This window comes from Photinus pyralis, unplaced genomic scaffold (genome assembly GCF_008802855.1).
Source record: "Photinus pyralis isolate 1611_PpyrPB1 unplaced genomic scaffold, Ppyr1.3 Ppyr1.4_LG8, whole genome shotgun sequence".
NCBI classification, from domain to species: domain Eukaryota; kingdom Metazoa; phylum Arthropoda; class Insecta; order Coleoptera; family Lampyridae; genus Photinus; species Photinus pyralis.
In genome coordinates, this window is record NW_022170819.1 from 8428363 (window position 1) to 8449736 (window position 21374).

Genomic DNA, 21374 nt, shown 5'->3' on the forward strand with positions numbered 1-21374 from the left:
AGTTAATTGAGTATTTGGCTCTATCTTAAATTAATTGCAACATGGACCGTGTATATTCTAATTAGATGAAGCAACCACTCATTAAGTAGTCAGCACAAAATGTAGATGTGATCAGTTAGTATCAGGATGTTTTTTTTCCATTCCTCAGAAACGGCGGTAAGAACTGGAATATTATAAATAATTTGCTTAATAACATACTTTTTACACAAAGACCTTTGGTATTATTGCACATTACAATCATCGTTGCATAATAACAGTTTTAATTCAAGAATGGTAGTACTGCCAAGTCATTGTCTTACATGTTCAATGGACGATAATAAGAGTAGCAAAAACCCCACATCTCAATAATTAAGTACGGAATTTACAATTAGCCAGTAACCATAATAGTGTTACGCACAAAAATTGTCTATCTTTTCCCGGGTATTTTACACAACGCTAGTTATATCCACGCGACTATTTGAATAATTAGGACAATAATTGTAAAGACCTTGTATTAATAAGAATCCTTACACATAGTAATAGATATCTGTTTAAAGATCAATTTGGATAGTGAATACCTAATAATAATCTTTTTTAAATGTAAGGAATGTTACTATAATTAATAAACAATGTCAAAGGTAGGTTGTTATTGTTGGTACTACTGCCTTTGTTGTTTAGGCCCTCAATCAAATAAAGAGAATTTCACCACAATGATCTATTTTGTTGAGAAGGTTAAGAACATCTTTATTTTAAATCAAATTCCATTTCAATTGACTTCACAAATCCGCTATTCAAATCAGATGAAGTTTTAATAATAAAAAAAGGGAATCACATAACAAAATTTCCATAATTCAAATGACGAGATTGCTCTTTTCTCAAAAATTAATTTTTTCTATTTCGGTGTCACAATGATGATTTTGTACAACTGTACAAAGACAGTGATTATAGTCGTTTTTTTTTGGTAACTCATCTCTTAAGTTGGCAGTTAGGTACTAGTTAGTACAAGTAGGTACTTCGTTGGGTACTTCCATGTTTGAACTTCAAAATGTCAGTCTTACTACGCTGCCAACCTAAAACTTAACGGCTTAAAAAGTGTTCCCAACATAAAACATGTTAGTTCTAATGTTCCCTATAGTTTCTGATAATGATTTTTTAAATTAAATTAAAGCACCGAAATAGAAAAAATAGTATGAAAAACGCGTGTTACAACGCTTTATTGTAATACTCCTATCTTGCGGACACTCGTGGCTACGCTTCGCGTCGCCACTCGTGCCACAAGATAGTCGTATTACAATAGGTCGCATTGTAACACTTGTCTTTCAATATACTATTGTAACCGAAAACGAAAGTATTTTAATTTACATGCAAAATGCATATGCAATCGCCAGTTTAACATGAGTATTCACGAAAGAAATTAATTCGAAGGTTGGGATGGTGTTTAGTGATCAGTTCCAAACAAATGAACAAATCCCAGGCTGTTGTAGATATTCGCTGCGTTCACTTGAACTAACCCTGAAATGTGAACCTTCATTCAAAATTTTGGATGTATTCATGGAGTATGTAATAAGTAATTTATGTAAATGAGCCTTTGTAGCACGTACTGCGGTTACTTTACTGTGGGTAATTCTGTTAAATCATCTAAATTGAATTTAAGTACGGGACCTTTCATTTAAGTTTAAAAACATTACTTGTCTGTGTACACGGGCGGAAATTTTGGAATTGGTTTGGAAGTATTTGGAGATTTTAACGGCCGTTTGCACAGTGAAATTGAAATAATAGTGTACAAACGGTCAGTAAAAAAAGGACAGCCTCAAAACAGAACTATTCAACACTATGAAAAAATTACACTGGTAATATTGTAGTTTTAATGACCTCATATTACTATAGATATCAATTAAAACCTATTGCACTTCCTAGTTCCCACACACCCTGCAGCAGGGCTGTTTATTCTAAAAAACATTAATATCTTCCAGAAATCCCTGCATTCGAAATTATAAACATACTTAGTCTATCGCATCCAACACAGTGAATCAACAATTTTTAGTTCTTCCCCATCGGAAACATGTTTTACCTTTTTCACAAAGAAATTGGCATATAAATCCAATACCGTGCTCATGATCAAGTATTGATCTAAATCTGACACTCAAACTTTGGAATGCAAGTTTTTATGTGTAGTTTCAACAGGATGGTGCACCGGCTCACAACGCCTTAATCGTCCGAGAATACCTATAGGACATATTTTCCATTATGAAACATTTTGATTTATACTCTCGCCATAATAGGAATTTGAATTTTTACTCGCTCACGTTCTAGCATACAAAGCTTCCCGCATCTTACCAAATCGTCTTCGTCATCCGATTCCTGATAATCTGGAATGTGTTTACGTTTGAACTCCTTGAAACATTTCGCAACGCATTTTTTAACAATGGTCTCGGGCTGGCTCAAAAAAAAAGACAAACAGTTTAATGGAAAAAAATGACAAAAGTGTATTTTTAGCGCTACGTGTGTGGGTGGTACCAACTGACGATAAACTCCTCAAATAAATACGTACATACATCGTGCCAACAAATTACCGATAAGTTTTAAGCGTGCATTATGTGTGGCAAAGCTGAATTTAAAAATCGCGAGATAAAAACTACATAATTAGCCATTGTTACGCTTTTGATAGGGCGTCAAAAATTTCTTAAACCGCGGTACGCTCTAATCAAAATCGCATATTTGAGGTTTCCGCTTTCGACGTCACGACGAGCGAAACGATAGCGGACTGGTGGTAACTATTCTTTCACGGTAAATATTTATGATGCGGCAATATTTAAAAAAATGAAGAGAATCGGTAGTTTCATGCTTACGTAACGTACCAAGGTAAAATTACATGCCCGTATATATTTAATGGCTGTAATTATAAACGGCAATGCTAAACCTTGTGCTGTGAGAGAAAAACAGTTGTATGTATTGACAAATGATGTAACTGTATTGTTTTCCGGGTTTCTACTCTTCCTCCGGAAGACTTAAAAAAAGTCCATACCATCAATTTAAAAATTTCTCGAAGAACGTTGATTAAAAAATAGTACATATACCTCATCGTAATGAATACCTAAGCCGTAAAACAAATATTTACTCAATGGCTTATAAGTACCTGCTATACTCGAAGTTAGGCGCCATAGTTTTGATAAGAACTGGAATTTTGTGATCGACAATTTAATGACAACAATGACTCGATGCGAACAATTCAAAGTACTTACCTATGACACTCAATATTTCGTAATGAGTGCATTAATTTTTATGTTCTAGTTTACTGCAAAAGCATAACAAACAATGATGTCTGCTCAGAAATAATATATGAGAAAGTTGGGAGTATTCCTTATGGTCCACCCTGTAAACTGTTTAATTTATATTATCTTGATTGTGCTGAGAGAAGAATACTACTGTAGCATCTCCATCTAGCTAGTGTGTTCTGGAAATTCTGATAACAGATCAGATTGAAAAAAAGGGCCCATAGAAACTAAACTAGGGAAAATGAAAACGAAATTTGACATTTCCAGTTTTTCGGTGATATCCCAGTTATTTTCAAAGATTTTTCAAAAAATTCAAATGCGTTTTTAGCATCCTTTTTGTACTTCAATAACAATGGCACGTAACAGTATTACAATGCTGTCTCTAGAATGGTAACTATTTTATTATTATTATATAAGAATTATTGCAAAATAAACATCCTAATAATAAACAAGTAACTAAAGTTTTGACTCCGCCGGACGTCAACCGGTAGTTGGTAAAAATCAATTCATTTTCGCTGGTCTACTGCATTATCTTGGTCTATTAAAAAATTTTAAATTTTTGAAAATGATATAAAGCCTATTTTAGTATCCTTAGGCGTTCGAAACCAATTCCTTTCAATGAGTAGCGCCGCTGTTTTCCTGCTTTGCTGTTACCCACTTAAATTTAACTTAAAAAAAATTGAAACTGATTCACTTCAATCATTATTAAAAACCACGTTATTTTCTGCTATTAAATTAAAAAATGTTCAACGAGTCTACTGCCCTATTTTGACCCATTTCAAAAAACTTAAAATTCAAAAGGAATCAGAATCTACATATCCAGGGGCGGACTGGGTAACTGCGGGCCAGGTGGAATTGCAATATACGGACCATTAAAGTATTAGTGTAGTAGTGCTGGGGGGGGGGGGGGTAGCTCTGAGGTGCACCACAAAAACATTTTAGTACAAGTACTCCTTTCTCGAAAATAAATTACCATACAGTTTTTTTTTAAATTGCAGCTGATAATTAAAAGTAACAAAATATACAATCCACACGAGGTGCCTCGCCTATCATTGTATTTCAGCACTTCCATGCTACGACAAAAAATGATCAATTCATTGTCAAACACTTCAATTAAAACAGAATTTTTTAACAACCTAACATCAACCCCAATTAGAGAAACGTGTTAATAATTTATTAATAGTGCAAGAAACTAAATACAGCACATACTTATAAATTTCCAACGGGCCATTATGACGTACAGGCCAGGTGGCAATCGCCCCCCGCCCCCCCGGGCCAGTGCGCCCCTGGTTATACACTGCCTTTTTTTGAGCCCCGAAAAAAAATTGTCTCAGATCGACCCGGAAAAAAAATTTTCTTATAGAATGTGGCCTGTAGAATCCATAATTTCAAACAGTTCCAAGATTGGGCTACTAGTTCAAAAGTTACAGCCCTTTGAATTTTTTTTCGAAATTGGTTTCTAGTCTATAACTTTTGATTGAGAAGTCTGATCGAAAAAGTACGAATTGTTTTGGATTCTACGCACCCAAATTAATAAGAAAAAGTGTTTTCCCGAGAAATTTTGGTGTAGTCGATTTTTGGTAAAAAAGAAGGTTATACACTGCCTTTTTTTGAGCCCCGAAAAAAAATTGTCTCAGATCGACCCGGAAAAAATTTTTTTTATAGAATGTGGCCTGTAGAATCCATAATTTCAAACAGTTCCAAGATTGGGCTACTAGTTCAAAAGTTACAGCCCTTTGAATTTTTTTTCGAAATTGGTTTCTAGTCTATAACTTTTGGATGAGAAGTCCGATCGAAAAAGTACGAATTGATTTGGATTCTACGCGCCCAAATTAATAAGAAAAAGTGTTGTTCCGAGAAATTTTGGTGCAGTCGATTTTTGGTAAAAAAGGAAGGATTATACACTGCCTTTTTTTGAACCCCGAAATAAAAATTGTCTCAGATCGACCCGGAAAAAAAATTTTCTTATAGAATGTGGCCTGTAGAATCCGTAATTTCAAACAGTTCCAAGATTGGGCTACTAGTTCAAAAGTTACAACCCTTTGAATTTTTTTTCGAAATTGGTTTCTAGTCTATAACTTTTGATTGAGAAGTTTGATCGAAAAAGTACGAATTGATTTGGATTCTACGCACCAAAATTAATAAGAAAAAGTGTTTTCCCGAGAAATTTTGGTGTAGTTGAATTTTGGTAAAAAAGGAAGGTTATACACAGGGGCGGACTGGGTACGTACGGGCCATTAAAGTATTAGTGTAGTAATAAGGTGGCGAGGGGGGGGGGGGGGTTAGCTCTGAGGTGCACCACAAAAACATTTTAAAGTACTCCTTTCTCGAAAATAAATTACCATACAGTTTTTTTTTTTAATTGCAGCTGATAATTAAAAGTAACAAAATATACAATCCACACGTGGTGCGTCGCCTATCATTGTATTTCAGCACTTTCATGCTACGACAAAAAATGATCAATTCATTGTAAAACACTTCAATTTAAACAGAATTTTTTAACAACCTAACATCAACCCCAACTAGAGAAACGTGTTAATGATTTATTAATAGTGCAAGAAACTAAATACAGCACATACTTATAAATTTCCAACAGGCCATTATGATCTATAGACTAGGTGGCAATCGCCACCCGCCCCCCCCTCCCGTGCCAGTCCGCCCCTGTACATATCTACATACTTAAATCATTCACTAGGTAGAAATACTCTTAACCTTCAACATGAATCGTCTCATGGGGAAGGTTAAGGGCATTTTCTGTCTAGTGATTCTACCTCATTGCGAAACCATGCTAAATACAACACCTTCAATAAGAAGTACTTAAATCATTAGTGTTTAGCGGCCCATTATTTTCAATATTAAGAGTCGGCGCTACTGTATATTGACTTTTTATTTTTTATTATACCATGATATTGACCCATTTATATATAATAAAAAAGTTTGAATTTCAATCATACTAAAGGTTTAAAAATGAAATATGTTTAATAGAAAGAGCAGTTACTCTGGTTTACTACTCTCATTTTACTTTATCAAAAATGAAAAATTCAAAAAACTTTTGAAAATAATCCTTATTGCATCCACTTAAAATAATTAGGATTCAAAACATTTTTGAAAATAATCAGAACCTACTGCAATCATATTAAAGTGATAGAAACCCATTATTTATTTTCAATGGTAAAAGTGGCTTTACTCTGTCTATCTATTTATCAAAAATGTTTGAAAATAAATCCACCTCGTGTTTTACTGCTATCAAATTTTAAAAAAATGAAAAATTAATTTTTTTGAAATGATTAGAGCCTACTTCAATCATGGTAAAAACCACTGGTTTTCTGTTTTTTTTAAATATTATGTTTGTTAAAAGATGTATTTCAAAAATTTTTTGGATGTGAGTACATATTAGAATCATATTAAAGTATTTTCGTGGTATTAAATTAAAAAATTAGAGCATTAGAGATGATAGTTATCTGCACACAAAAAAAACCTCCTATAATTGTGATGTGAGTTCGTACAACTGATATTCCCCTTTACAAATACTCCTTGGACAAAACTGAGAGAGCACGTTTTTCGAAAAAGCCAAAAGTTGAAAAGGATTATGTCGGCACTTTTCCTAGACTTTGGGCGATCGTAAAAAACTAAACACGAATGTTCGCCGCCTAAGACATGACCCACATATTTTTTTCGTGCTCAAAATGTTAAAGTCATTTTTTACACACTAATTTTGTTGAAAAAAAGACCAAACACCCAATAGCGAAAGTATAATACATAATTGAACTTTTTTAATACTCATTGCAAATTAAACAAATGTCCACCACTCATTCCACAAAATATTCTTCCCGCCTGTCTGTCCTTACCGACTCAAAGCCTACGAGAAATCACACTATTCTGCATGACTTATTGCAAAATTAGTTTCACAAAAGGATTTTTTTAAATTACAAGCTCTTGGCAAATTAAGATAGAAACGGTCAACGAATTACGAGACATCTGTTCCAGAGTTTCGATTAGAGGAGTGAACTTGTGCCATAAATTAATGGAATGACTACGTCAACGAAGGTCGCATACGTAAAAGAAATTTAACCGGTTAGTGTTGCAAAATAATTTACATGCACAATCTATGATTAAGCAGAGTTTGTCATTATCAATTTATAGACATTTTTAGATTATTAGTCAGAAACATTAATTAAACAAAACAAACAAGCACTCCTAGCTTTAAATTAGTTAAATTTGTACAATGTTCTGACACCATAGTTGAGTAAACTACTATTGAGATAAGGAGCCATCAAAAGTTTCATAAATTAAATAATGATAAGCGCCATGGATTCATTTTCCGTAGAGCCCACTAATTAATATACAGGAATGTTCCAGTAAAGAACTTTTGCAAGTGCACAATAAATCCCTAACTAAAATATGCTTTTGCGCATCCAGGAATCTTGGATCTCTGCACGCAATTAATAGGGTTCGTTTAGGAGATATTCGCAATTGAAATTGTGGCACCATCAACGGAAGCGTCTCGTTAACATCGATCATTTTCCCTCTTCCTACAGGACGTTTTTGAGATAATCACACTAAAAAGATATGAAAACGTTTGGTGACTAAATATCCTTTTGAATGTTTTTAAATCTTAGGAGAACCAGTTAAGTAAGATTTCTTTGCCAAAGCGTGAAGGACATGAATATTTTGAAAACTGTGGAAGTTGATTGAAAAATAAAGATATGTGGTAGGATTCGGTAGACCGTAATAGAACAGTTCAACTCTGCATGTAACTGCATGACCAAAGTTTAGGTCTGCTCGGTGCATTGTGCAATGCACACGCGACATTGTACAGTTTACTAACAGGCGATACTAAAAGGCAACGTGCACTATTTTTTAAGGTCGCCCAGTACGTGTTTCGGCTCATGGTGAACGCATCGTCGTTATCAATGGTGAAATTACATAGAAAAATAATGACACGTTGCCTAGGGGAACATATGAGATCATTTTTTAAATAAATTGACGTCACGAAACCACATGTTGATCAGCTCATGTAACACAATGCCGGTCAAAATTGATTCGATTAGAAACGACTTACACCCACAGAGGCCGTTCGTTCTTGCGAAGATGATCATCAGATACATAAATAGAACATTACTACCACCCACCTCTACCATAGCATTCAATTGTTTGCACAGTTCAAACGAGTTTACCTTGAAAACCAGCAATCTGACCACCAACGTGATGATTCACCATGTCGCGCTTCACCTGTATAAAAGTCTGCTGCGTCTGGGATATCTTCTACTCTTATTATTAACGATTTATAAGCAATTGATATCCCGATGGGTAATTGAAAACGTTAGATGAAATAATATACCTCCGATTGAACGTATACCCATAAAACAAGGATAGATGAATATCGACCCACCACATACTTAAAATCCGCATTCTTCAGTGAGTGTTTTCAATAATCATTTCTGCGTAGTCAAAAGTTTTTAATGTTACAAAAAAGGACAACACTCACAAAATTGTTAAAGTAGTTCAGCATTAGTTGACATAAAAAGCGCCCTAAATTTTTCATATAAACAATAATTCATTTTGAGCTTGTGGTACAGCCCGGTGGCGCGTTATCCCCTTCGGAAAACTTCGCGGCATTTTTGTACAACTTTGCTTTTCACACAAATTAAGAAGAGAATCTTAAACCTACAATCAACCCATTAACCTAATGTCCAACTCCGCTGAATGGGATACGGATTTTGTGAAAAAAATTAAAAAAAACTTCATACAAAGAATCGAACCCGAGCCCCCCTGTTTCAAGCCGAGTATCCTTGCCACTAAACCATTATGGCACACACTCAATCGTTACTAAACTGAGTGCGCATTCCGAAATATACTTAGCAGTATTCTTGAAGGCGGGCATCTCACTAATTTAATCAGGAACCCATCGTCGCTCGATTCGAAACTCGAGAGTTGCTTTTTAAATTGCTAGGAAATTGAATGAAAAAAAGAAGCAGAATGTGCCTGTCCCAAATAATCTTTAATCTCCATGATCTAAATACACACACCTCTGGTAGATGTCATCCCTCTTGTCTTTAAGCTCTAACGGCCGATCGGACAAAATTAATTTATAAGAGCAATTTTAAAATAAAAACCTTAAATTAAAAGAATTCAGTTCAGAATCCAACTGATTAAATTATCGAGTTTTGTACTTCCCATTTCTTATCCATATCGATTAATTAAATGTGAAAATTAATTATTTCTTCCTTTATGACTGGCGTTTAGAAATTTCTATACCTAGCAACTGATTATCCTATAGTTTTTAACACGAATGCTATACATGCTTAGATCACTCTGTATAAAAATGCACATTCATTTACACTTTTGAATAAGATGGGTTTGAAACTATACTGAAAATTTTATAGATATTTCTAAAGCATTAGCAGTAGGTATTATAATGATTACAGTGTTTTTAAACAGGGTGATGAAGATCTTAGTGACGATACATAACCATTTTCCCTTTTTAGTCTCATAATATTTTTATGTGCTTTATTTTTGAAGATCAACACTTGCCAAACCAAAAAAGGTTACGAGGATTTGGGGGCGCTTGACCAAATATTAACCGAAATCATTACAGTCACATTTAAAAATCGAAAGGGAAAGAATTAAAAAGAAAGTGAAAATACCTATAAAAGTATTTTTCCAATTTTGGTAGAACATGAAGTGCTTGAAATGGTACGAATAAACTTTCCATGCTCGTTTAAAGATCTCATAAAAATCAATATCGCGATTTCTAACGAAACCATTTACAAAATGTTACTGAATAAAGGGTGGCTCTTTTACTCTTGACTGTTTAAAAAAGCCAATTTTATTTGCACGCCCTCAATTGGAATCAAGTTGAAAATCCTCCGCTGTATATTGAGATGCCTAAGCCAAACTAACAAATACTCGTATTGACTAGCAATAAATTTTACAGTTAATTACACTAATAAAGATATCCTACCTTTTTATAAAGTTTAATCCATGTTAAGTCTCCTTTCGAGTCTGTATATTGGAGGCCAAAGAACCAAACTTCTCTAAGGCCTATGGTTTTAATAACTTGATCGAAGAGTTGTTTTCCGGTGGTGGTTTGTTGGATCGCGAACTCAAGTTCGGCGTCCATCGTCGTCACCCTCACATTCATCTGAAAAAAAAATAACTCGGTTATCTAGGATACATACATCTATATATGTTATTGTTGATAGTGTTAATTTTTATTTGGACCACAGTCATAGTTGTTAATTCGGTATTCAATCTCGTATTACAAAATGGAATAAAACCGTTCTTTTAATTTTTTCGAATGTTTATTATACGCGTAGTCAACATTGAATTGTAAACTCCTTTCCAAAAAGCAAAAGTTTCCTTACTATTTGCCCGACTTGCCACTGTAATTAAAAAAATAATAGAATAACTGCAAAATAAATTGGTAAATGCGTGTGGAACAAATTTGTCGCCCACCTGTGCTCTGTAGGGGAAGCCAAATTGAACGTTTCTAGAAAAAATCGCGGAACGTTCTTCATATTTCAAGAAAAGAATGCGCCTCATCTGCTTTCATTCCTTATCGCTGGTGACTAATCTTTTATTGACTTGCTGGCGCCCCAATGTCTGGGATACTCGCTACAATATACAAAACGTAATGTGATTAAACACATTGTAAGGTAAATTAGAAGAGGCACAACCGCTGGATTCAAATTTTAGTTGTAGTAGTTGTAGAAACTTTTCGTTCTCTTTTTAATTACCTACTTTATAACCAAGTGTGTCTACCATCAAACGTCTTCGAAAAAATTGCGAAAATCGATACGTTCAATCTGAAAGAACTTGACGTCGTTTAAGTACGACATTTGTATTCAATAACTGTGTACAAGGTGATTCAAATTGGTGCCTTGCCATTGGTATCTCCGTAACGGTAAGAGATACAGTGTAGGGTACACAGTGTAGATAAAAGTTGACTCTTTTCTGACTAAAAAACGCATTTTAAATTTTTGAAAAATCTGCAAATAACCGAGATATCATCGAAAAACTGGAAATGTCAAATTTCGTTTTCATTTTCCATAGCTTAAACGGTCGGAAATGGACGGTTCCCGTTGGCACTTTCTATGGGCACTTTTTTTCGGAGAATCTGAATCAGTTGTCAGAATGAGATATGAGAAATTGATTTGAATGCATTGCCATCTTAGCCATGTTGATTGAGCAAGATCTAGAAATAAATGTAAAATATTTGAAATTTATGTAATAGTATACAGTGCGACAGGTCATTATTTTTCTTTATTTGTCCTCTATCTCATTCCGTAAAAATCCAAGATGGCGCCATAATAAATAAGAAAGTAGTAGCCTGTAGCTTCAAGTTATAGAAATTTTGAGAACAAATTCAAAGGAATAGAAGCCCATAGAAGGTGATAACACGAACCGTCCATTACCGACCGAAGCTAGGAAAAATGAAGATGAAATTTACCATTTTCAGTTTTTCGGTGATCTCAGATTTTTCAAAAATTTCAAATGCGTTTTGTTCGTCACAAAAAGGGCCAACTTTGCCCCCATTTAACATACTCTACACTCTATCTCTCACCGTTACGTTGATCCCAATGCCGAGAGACTAATTTGAACCACCATGTAGAGATTAAAATAAATTCGATTAAAAATTTAAGTACGTAACATTTTAAATAGCTTTAAATGCGTTTAAATCCACTTACATCCCATAAATACAAATGAAGTACAATAAATACGGCAGTGTATTTATGAATAAGTGTACCAATTTTAGTATTCCTCCCACCACTCGGTTGAAAGGGTGGAACTGAAACGGAAGCCATCTCCAATTTGTGGAAATTTTGCATATGAGAAAAAATTAAAAAGGAACCCTCATTTTTTAGAACTTGGTGAAGAAATCCTACATGCTACGGCCGCTACGGGGAGAGTTTTCGTTTGCTGAAAAGAGACTACATTCATATAGAAGAATTTGCTCGAGAATTTGCCTCTAAAAAGGAGCCTTTTTATCTGGTTTGTTTGTTTGAGGCACATGTTGATTAACTAATTATGGTGAGTTATATACAGTGCGTTGGAGATGAGAGGATCACCTCAACTTCACCACAGCATTCATCAACCATTGGCTGCCTTTGACAATAAACACAACAGAATCTCCATGAATCAATGGCCTACTAATTAAAAACAGTAAAAAAATAAGCCATTTCTGGCTAAAATTAAAAAAAAATATAGGTTGTGATTCATCAATGTAATCAGGAAAAGGAATGCAAAACAATTGACGTTAAGATATACAGGATGTTGCATTTAGAAATACCAAAATTGGGTCAAATTACAGAAACGGTGGTCCAACAATTGTTATAGAATACGTACTGGTTTCTACGTAAAAGTATCTAAAATGGATTTTTTTCTATCTCACATGGCTGGTATAAGATAAGATTACATTCCAAAAAGTCCACACTTTTCGTTTTCACTCTGTATCTGAAAAATAAACGTAGCTAGAATGATTCTGTTAATGGTATTAACAGTTTCACAAAAAAAGTGGCATTTTTCTGTGGCGGAGCTAAGTATTCCAGGCGGGTGATTGCTAGGCTCCATGGCTTTTACTCATAAAATCTGATCCGTGCTACTCGATTCCAGTAAACCTGGTTGAAAGGATGCCGTAATGCTTCATGGAGTAGAGACATCCGTAAGGGTTCTCGACGATCACTCATTAAATGTAATATAGGAAACTACATTGACATGACTAGCACATTTTCACGTACGGTACGGGTACGTTTACTCCTGAAGCTTGCGGTAGACGTCATTTGGACAACTTCCTGGCTTTTCTGGTAAAAGGTTGATTGCCATTTGTCAATACAGGAGTAGAGTTTCAAGGAATCGGACTCGACCAGGACTTGTTAAAGGTAATATAGGAAACTATCGACACAAGTACTCAGGGTTTTGGGAGCCTCAGGGATTGGCCACCACTGCCCACTGAATAGGTGTCCGAACTATGAGGGGCTACAAAAGTACCTTGACAGTGAGAAAAAGAAAATAAATTGTGCACTTTATTTTCTTGGAAACGATTCGCTGAATCATCCACTTGAAAGTAGTGAACGTTATACTAACTATATCTTTTCATCAAGACAACAACAATGTGTTGTACCTTTTCAGCAACGAAATTGGTACCTAAATAATTGAAGGTTTTACTCAAATTTGGACATCTGTAAAAGATTTTTTTTGCTGAAGGTCCTACATTCTAACAAACCAAAGGTGTCAGAAAAAATCATATTAATCGATCTCTATTGCTGATCAAAATTAGTTTTGGTGGCGGCCGTGGCGCTAACATTTTTTTGATATTCCTGCCTAGATGCACACACAATAGTTATATGGATCAGATAAATTTCACCACTAGTGCGTGTGTAATTCAAACCAATTTCCCAATTTCCGATCATGGCATGTTAACCTCAGACACTTCGATAATTACCTTAATTTTAACGGATTTCCTCACAGCTTCCTTGAAGACTTTCAACATAGCTATTTTAGTGTCGGAAAACACAAGTATGGACACAATAAATTCTTTAATTACACTTGTACCATAAATAGCCATAATAGAATTAATCACGATAAAGAAGCAGCTGTATGAATCAGAAAGGGAGCTTTAAACAAGCCGAAATGATGTAGCAATTTTCTTTCATTTTTGGCAGTAACCCAGGTGAGTTTTACTTTTTATCGCAAATCGCGGTCACAAAATTTAGTTCGGTCGTAATTTTGGAAGTACTTCCCATTTAAATATTTTTAATAAAATTAACATACGATTAATTCAAATGATCGTGTTGTGCGGTCAGATGAAAATTGGGAGGTGTCACTGAACTGAATAAGTAGTGCACTGCGATAATGTTTTAAGTACAGTCCGACGTGATAATTAAACAAAAAAATTAACAGTTTGATCAGCAACATTCTTTCTCAATTTTGGTTCTCTGAAACTTCTTTTGAAACTTCGAAATAAAACTGATGCTTAAATTGAGTGAAGATACCTTCAGCCTCATTCTTTAAAATTGTGTGGCCAAAAAATAAGTAGGTAATGTCTTCAGGACTACAAATCTGTTAAATAAAAAATTTGAAAAAAGCGATTCAGCGATGTGAAAATTCAGAAATACCGTACAATTCTTGTTTAGGTTGTCGCCAAATTATTTTAATTATTTCTAAAAAACGAAGATAATATTGATAATGATAGCTTACTAATTAACTAAATAATATACCTTTCTATCGTCCATTCATTACCTTGTCCTCGTTTGGTTTATACGTGTTTCGTGTCTTTTACGAAAAATGATCACACAGGTCGAGTACTCTACATTTAATGTTTTAAGTGTAATTAATTCACCTGTGTGAACTTGGCCCCCCAACTTTAGAGAGCAATAATTTTCGTGATTGAAATCGATTGCGCTTCGTTGCGCACGTTTGCGCACAATTGCATTTTGTTTGCGCGCTGCCCGTTTCAAAATTACGAAGGAATCAAATTTGGGGGGGCCAACTTCACAACTGCCCCCCAAGTTTACAAATTTGATATTTTTTTCTTGTGATCGTTTGTGCTTCGTTTGCGCTACCAATACCTTCGTTTGCGCCCCCGTCGTTTTTGAGTTATTCCAAATACAAAATTCCATACTGGCCTCCCATTTTCAAATTTGCCATCTTTTCCCATTTGATCGTTTGCGCTTCGTTTGCGCACAATTGCATTTTGTTTGCGCGCTGTCGGCTTCAAAATTACGAAGGAATCAAATTCGGGAGAGCCAACCTCACGACTGCCCCCCAGGTTTACAAATTTCACTTTTTTTTCTTGTGATCGTTTGCGCTTCGTTTGCGCATGTTTGCGCTACCAATACCAATACAATTAAGGCCTCGGACAGACGGACGGACAGAGAAAGTGACTGCAATAGCGCACCCAACTTCGTTGGAAAATGCGCTAAAAATGTCAAATTTGTAAAGATGTGGGGCAGTCGTGAAGTTGTCCCCCCCAAATTTGACTCCTTCGTAATTTTGAAACGGGCAGCGCGCAAACAAAATGCAATTGTGCGCAAATGAAGCGCAATCGATTTTAATCACGAAAATTATTGCTTTCTAAAGTTGGGGGGCCAAGTTCACACGGGTAATTAATTCGCATACATCCGACTACATTCATCCACTCCCGTTCTCTATTCTGGAGCTATGAAATCGAGTATGAAATGAATTTTTTTACAGGGCGAATAGTGGCTTTGTGCAACTAGGACGCAGACCGCTAAGTCGACAGGTGGTCTAAAAGTAAATTTACATCATGCACAGACAGACAGACACCCCCGAATATTTTACTTTATTTCTTCACAGTTGGTTACATTGCCATAGTTATTTTTCCACAAATTTACTTAACAATTTTCAGAATTTATTTTCTATAGTATCTTCCCCAGAACTTTATCTAATTTCCTGATTTCCTTTAATTTTATATGCGGGATACAAGGATTTTATTTTATTATCATGACGCACTATGTTATTTAATTTGATTATAATTTTGGAAAAAACCAAGCCCATTTGTTCATATTTTGGGAGCAGATTTTTGTCAATAAGCTTGTTACTCGTGCAGTAATAACAAGAACTAAATTTAAAATTGCAAAGGGGGTCCATTGAAAGTGTAGGTAAAAAACTTGAGTGTGCATCCTTTTTGTGATGACAGAAGATAACCTTTTCCCAATGTTTAGCGCATTTTCCAACGAAGTTGGGTGCCCTATTGCAGCCACTTTGTCTATCAGTCCGTCTGTCTGCCTGCCCGTCCGTCCGACACAACACAGAATCTGAACTAAATAGTCAAAAACAAAATTTTCGTTGAAAAAGGGACTTTTCAATATTCATCTTAATCTATTTTTAAGATCTCAATGTGTTTTTTCAATTTTTTTTACTGCCCGACGAAAAATAGAAAAAATAGAAAGACTAAAGAAGACTTTCTTATTTAGTTTACTTACGCCGTTGTCCAACGCTGCATCAACTTTACCGAACTTCGGTACCTCACTTATTGATCCCAATGGTGCTGATCTCAACGGAACTGTAACGCATTCCAAGCGTTTCTTATGGCGTCGGTCACATTTCGGACATCTACTCATATTGGCACGCCCCTTTGTCAGTTTATAATTGACCGTATCCCTCAATGGGCACCTCTTTTCCCTATGTCCAAAATCTAGACAAGCGTAACAACGCCGCCGCCGTCGACTAGTCACTATGGAGGAGCACTTTAAATCTGCGCTATGGTGTAGACCACAATTTGAACATTGCGGATTTGCGTCTTTCAGTGCACGCTTAAAACCTGTAGAGCCTCTAAATGGGCACATCTTTTTTGAATGCCCATAGTTATAGCAGGAAAAACAAAACCAGTACACTGCAGGGCATTTCCTATTTTCTCCGTGACTTCCACCACAAGAAGTACAAGGATTAATTTTTATTTGCTTTGGTTGCGCACCTTGAAAGCGTGTCTCGATCGAAGAATTCCCTGTAACTTTCGCCTCCTTTACTGTATCCGAATGGTTCTCGCTTAACACCTGACCTTCACCACGTGGTGGAAACGGAATTTTACCTTCTGTTAGTACTGTTGATTTTTTCTTTAATTTCTTCTTCTTCCTGATTCCTGGCGATTCTACGGGTCGGGTCGGATTAAGACCTTCTTCAGTTTTGTGTTCTGCCTCTTCCATTATTGCGCTCATCACTGTTGCATGGATTTGTGAGTGTTCAATCCTTTTGGCAGACATTAAATACCAAATATTGTCAAAAAGTGGGAAACAATTACCCAGTGTGTACATGAAGTATGCAATAGATTCATCAAATCTTTATTTTGAATTGTCACGGATTCGGATACACTTTATACTGCTGTGAAACGTCAAGCAATAATTAGCCTTATATGGGAAAGTGGAATTGGAGAATTTTGCAAAATCGTTTTTATTTTTTTACCGAAGTTATTTAAACAGATATTTCAAATAAATGACACATTATTATGGCCACTTTTTTCGCTCTACAAGATTTTACGTCTGACGTTTCGTCTCCGTTTGCCCATCATCAACTTTGTTTTTTTCTTATGGAAGTCATTTTTACTTTTTGTGCCATTTGGTAAGAGCATTTTTTTCTGATTTCAAAATGTAGCCATCACTATTTTTTAATAAGTAATGGAGCTATTCGTAAAAACGCAAAAAACTACGAACATACACTACCCAAACAAAGTTTGCCAGGTAAAAAAGAACAATATTTAAAAAATAGTGATATTAACTTTTTGAAATCAGAAAAAATGCCCTATCAAATGACTCAACGAAAGGAATCAATTTCTATCAATTCCTTACACAAGTACTTCAAGAGCGAATTGTCGGAGGAGGGTACACACAAAGTGCGATTGGGACGTCTGGAACAAATGTATTCATTGGTGATGTCCTGGCAGACTTTAAAGCGACGTGTTTAAAGCAGAATTTCTTACTTTCGCTTTTACACAGAATCTCGCCTCATTTTTTATTGAGGAAAAAGTGGTATTCTCTGAACTTTCGCATGTGGAAAAGCTACCTTCCATAAAATGTGAGATCTTGATGCAAACTTTATGTACACGCTGTCTTTACTTACTACAGATGAATAACACAAATGGAAGTATCATATAACCAGAGCCGATCGCCTTTGATCGGCCATAAAGGAGGGGATATAAACATAGGTCCGCAAATACCTTACCGATCAACAGGGAAGATTTTCAAGTTTTTTCCTTATATCTCCTGCAGTTTTTGAGCTATTTAGTTCAAATTTGGAATATAGACAAGTTACATTAATGGTCATAGCGTGTAATCCCAAAAAGCCATAGCTATGTGCTCTATCGCCTGTTTTTCTTTACTAGAAGCGTCTATGGTTAAAATTTCAAAGTAATGTCTCCATAATAAGAAAGTTGGCATTATCTGATTTTTACAATATGCGATTTGTTTGTCTTTAATAGAAGCATGTAGTTTAAAATTCAAGAAAATATCTAAATAAATAAGGAAATTGCCGTCAAGATTTTTCTTGGCTAGGGTGTCACAGCTATAAAGCTACCGAATTCAAAAGAACTAACTAAATTTATAATTACTGGATACTTGAACGGCGCCTGCCTAGCACTTTTATCTGATGCTTCGGCTTTTAAATGTTGGTAGTCCGCTGTGTATTGCAAAAATCTTCTGTATTTTATTTAAATGTTTGTGGCACTCTTTATAAAACTGTTTCATTTGATTGTCGTACGCGCAAAAGTTCTATTTGGATAATAATGGATAACGTGAAATAATCTCAATGTATACAATCAGGTACGACCACAGAGGAGGCTCATATCAGTATCTCAACAACGTCAAGACTTTTAAGGACATAGCGGATATCATTGTTTGGTAACTAAAGTGAGAAATTTTGATGCCTGTGCCAAATTGAATTTACAAGAATTTCATTTGTAAATTATTCATCTGTTGTACGTATAATTTAATTAATTTCATTAGTTTACTACAAATGGTGTTAGACCCACCTGTATACCGATTATAAACATCGAACTACCAAATCAAATCACTTACTCCTCCGATCTTCGTTAATAAACTATTGCTTTCACTGATGCATGCCTCGCACTGTTGCCAATTGTACGAACACAAAATGTTGTCATTTGTTTATCGAATAGTACTATACTACTACGAAAACAAAATTGTGCAATTCTTGGTTAGAATTTCATGAAATTTGGTAGGTGCACTCTTAATATATTTAAAATGTCGAAAAGTCTTTGCATACACGAGTTTACAAACAAAATGTATGCGAATCTCAGGAAATAATTCGGGGGCGGGGGGGGCTTAAGACAGCGTCTGGCACCTATTGCATATTGCAAACAATTCTAGGACTCTAGGACCATTCCCCTAAAACTAGTTGAACACGGCAGAAATGGGCCCGGACTGTACACACCATAATAGAGAACAATTTATACAGGGTGTCCACTTCGTGCAATCTCATATCGCTGTGAGAGTGTGATGCTACACAAAAAACTACAGTACAAAGTTATTTGCTGGTATGTACAGGGTCTTGTTTTAAATGAAATGCTATATGCTATTACAATAATGAATGGAAAATTTTTAATAATAATAATAATAATATTTATTCAAACCACTTTACAATAAATATAATTTTGTTTGTGGCAAGTCAAGAGAGACAAATAAAAGTATAAGACAAACGTAATGACATACAATACATACAACATACAGGACTAGTTGACTACATGGAGGCCCAATCCAAGTACTCTACAGTTGAGTAGAACGCATGTGAGGTAAGAACTTTTTTTAGGGAAGATTTGAATTGGGATAGTTATAGTGTTTTAAAGATTGCCGGAAGTTTATTATACAATTGAATGTCAATTGAATTGTTAGAGTTTTAGTCTATGTTTATGTAATACTAAGAGATTTGATGATCTTGTGTTGTGATTATGAATATCCGAGTGTTTTTGATACGTCGCACTGCATTTGTGAATTTCGACAAGCGAATATAAAATAAACAAAGCTGGTAGTGTTAAAATATATAAATTTTTAAAATGAGTTCTACAGGATACATTAGAAGAGATACCCATAATGATCCTTAGAGCTTTTTTTGTAAAATGAAGACTCGAGCTGCATGCCGCGAACCCCCCCCCCCCATAGCAAGATACCATACGAAATGTGTGAGTGAAACAAGGTGTATGGTACGCGGTAAGTAGGCCTGTCAGATTGGAGGCCGTCGCCATTATAGCCATGTTGATTCATCAAGATCTACCTAGTTACCCTTGGAATTTTTGTTGAGAAATGAATGTAAAACATTTGATTTTGAAATCTTCCTTGTAAATTCCATAAAAGTATAGAATGTGACACCTCATTATTTCCCTTTTTTTGTCCTCTATCTCATTCCTTAAAAATCCAATATGGCGCCCATAACAAATAAGAAGGTATCCATCCTGGTAGCTTTTGTAAATTCCATAAAAGTATAGAATGTGACACCTCATTATTTCCCTTTTTTTGTCCTCTATCTCATTCCTTAAAAATCCAATATGGCGGGCATAACAAATAAGAAGGTAGCTTTCTACATCTAGCGTATTATGGAAATTCTGATAACAGATTCAGATAAAACAGAAAAATGTTCACTATAAACCATCTTAAGAATGATTGTTGAATAAACTGACGTTTTCAAAATCAATATACGGGATTGAGTCAAAAAGTTATTGAACCTAACCTAATTTTTTTAAATAAAAAACCTTGTATAATTAATCTAAAAATATATCATATTAAATTCTCTTTTTGAAAATTCAATATTGATTCAAAAGGATTGAAAATATTTTCCAATCTCTAAAATTGTTGGTATGATTTAAACCTCTTTTAAATTTTGATAAATCTTTTTGTAACCTTTCGGAATTTTTTTGAATCATTTGAACGTTTTTTGATATTTTCCCTGGTGTTATATTTTTGAAAAGAGAATTTAATATGCTATCTTTTTAGATTAAAATATATAGGGTGTTGCCTTTAGAAAGGTGTGATAACTTCTTTACCTGACCCCGTATGGTTATTTTGATAAGGGCAGATTACTGTACACTGAGCGGCTAAAATATGTAACAAATTCATTTAAAAATCAAATGTTGGGTTTAAAAAAAATTCTCGCACACGTTTATCATAATTTTTTATTGAGCATTTTTTGCACTAAAGAGAAAATATACAGAGTGCAAAAAAATTTACGTATGTATCTAAAATTGAATAGTTTTTTTTTACTTTTGCTCCGAAAGCTTATACTGTTCCATTAAAAAAATCAACTTTGGTATCAAAAATCTTCTTTTTTGACTCACCCTGTATATTTTCTCTTTAGTGCAAAAAATGCGCAAGAAAAAACTATATGTACGTTTTTAAACCCAACACCTGATTTTTAAATAAATTTGTTACATATTTTAGCCGCTCGCTATATGTACGGTCATTAACAAAAGTAATGATCGCCTAATAGGTAAACTCTGGAGCATAAGCAACCAACATGCCTATCCCATCGGGATCCGTCGGTTTTTTCAAGGAGGAGATAGGTTAATTTCTGGTTCGCTTTTCCAAATTGCACAATATATTCAAATGTTGGTTGCGTGTGGTGCGAGACTTACCTATTCGGCGATTATTACCTTTG

The 21374-nt window shown here is 34.9% G+C and overlaps 1 protein-coding gene across 1 annotated transcript in view; it reads right to left on the bottom strand.

The window, feature by feature from the left end:
* The window catches only part of LOC116179829 (moesin/ezrin/radixin homolog 1), a 28674-nt gene extending 11738 nt beyond the window's left edge, over positions 1-16936 (bottom strand). Inside the window, exons 1-2 of the mRNA XM_031499679.1 lie at positions 16202-16936; positions 10219-10398 (exon numbers count right to left, since the gene is read on the bottom strand). Of these exons, the coding sequence (XP_031355539.1) occupies positions 10219-10398; positions 16202-16933 (912 nt within the window). The 5' untranslated portion in view covers positions 16934-16936. The remainder of the gene's footprint in view (positions 1-10218; positions 10399-16201) is intronic.
* Positions 16937-21374: the final 4438 nt, after the last annotated feature.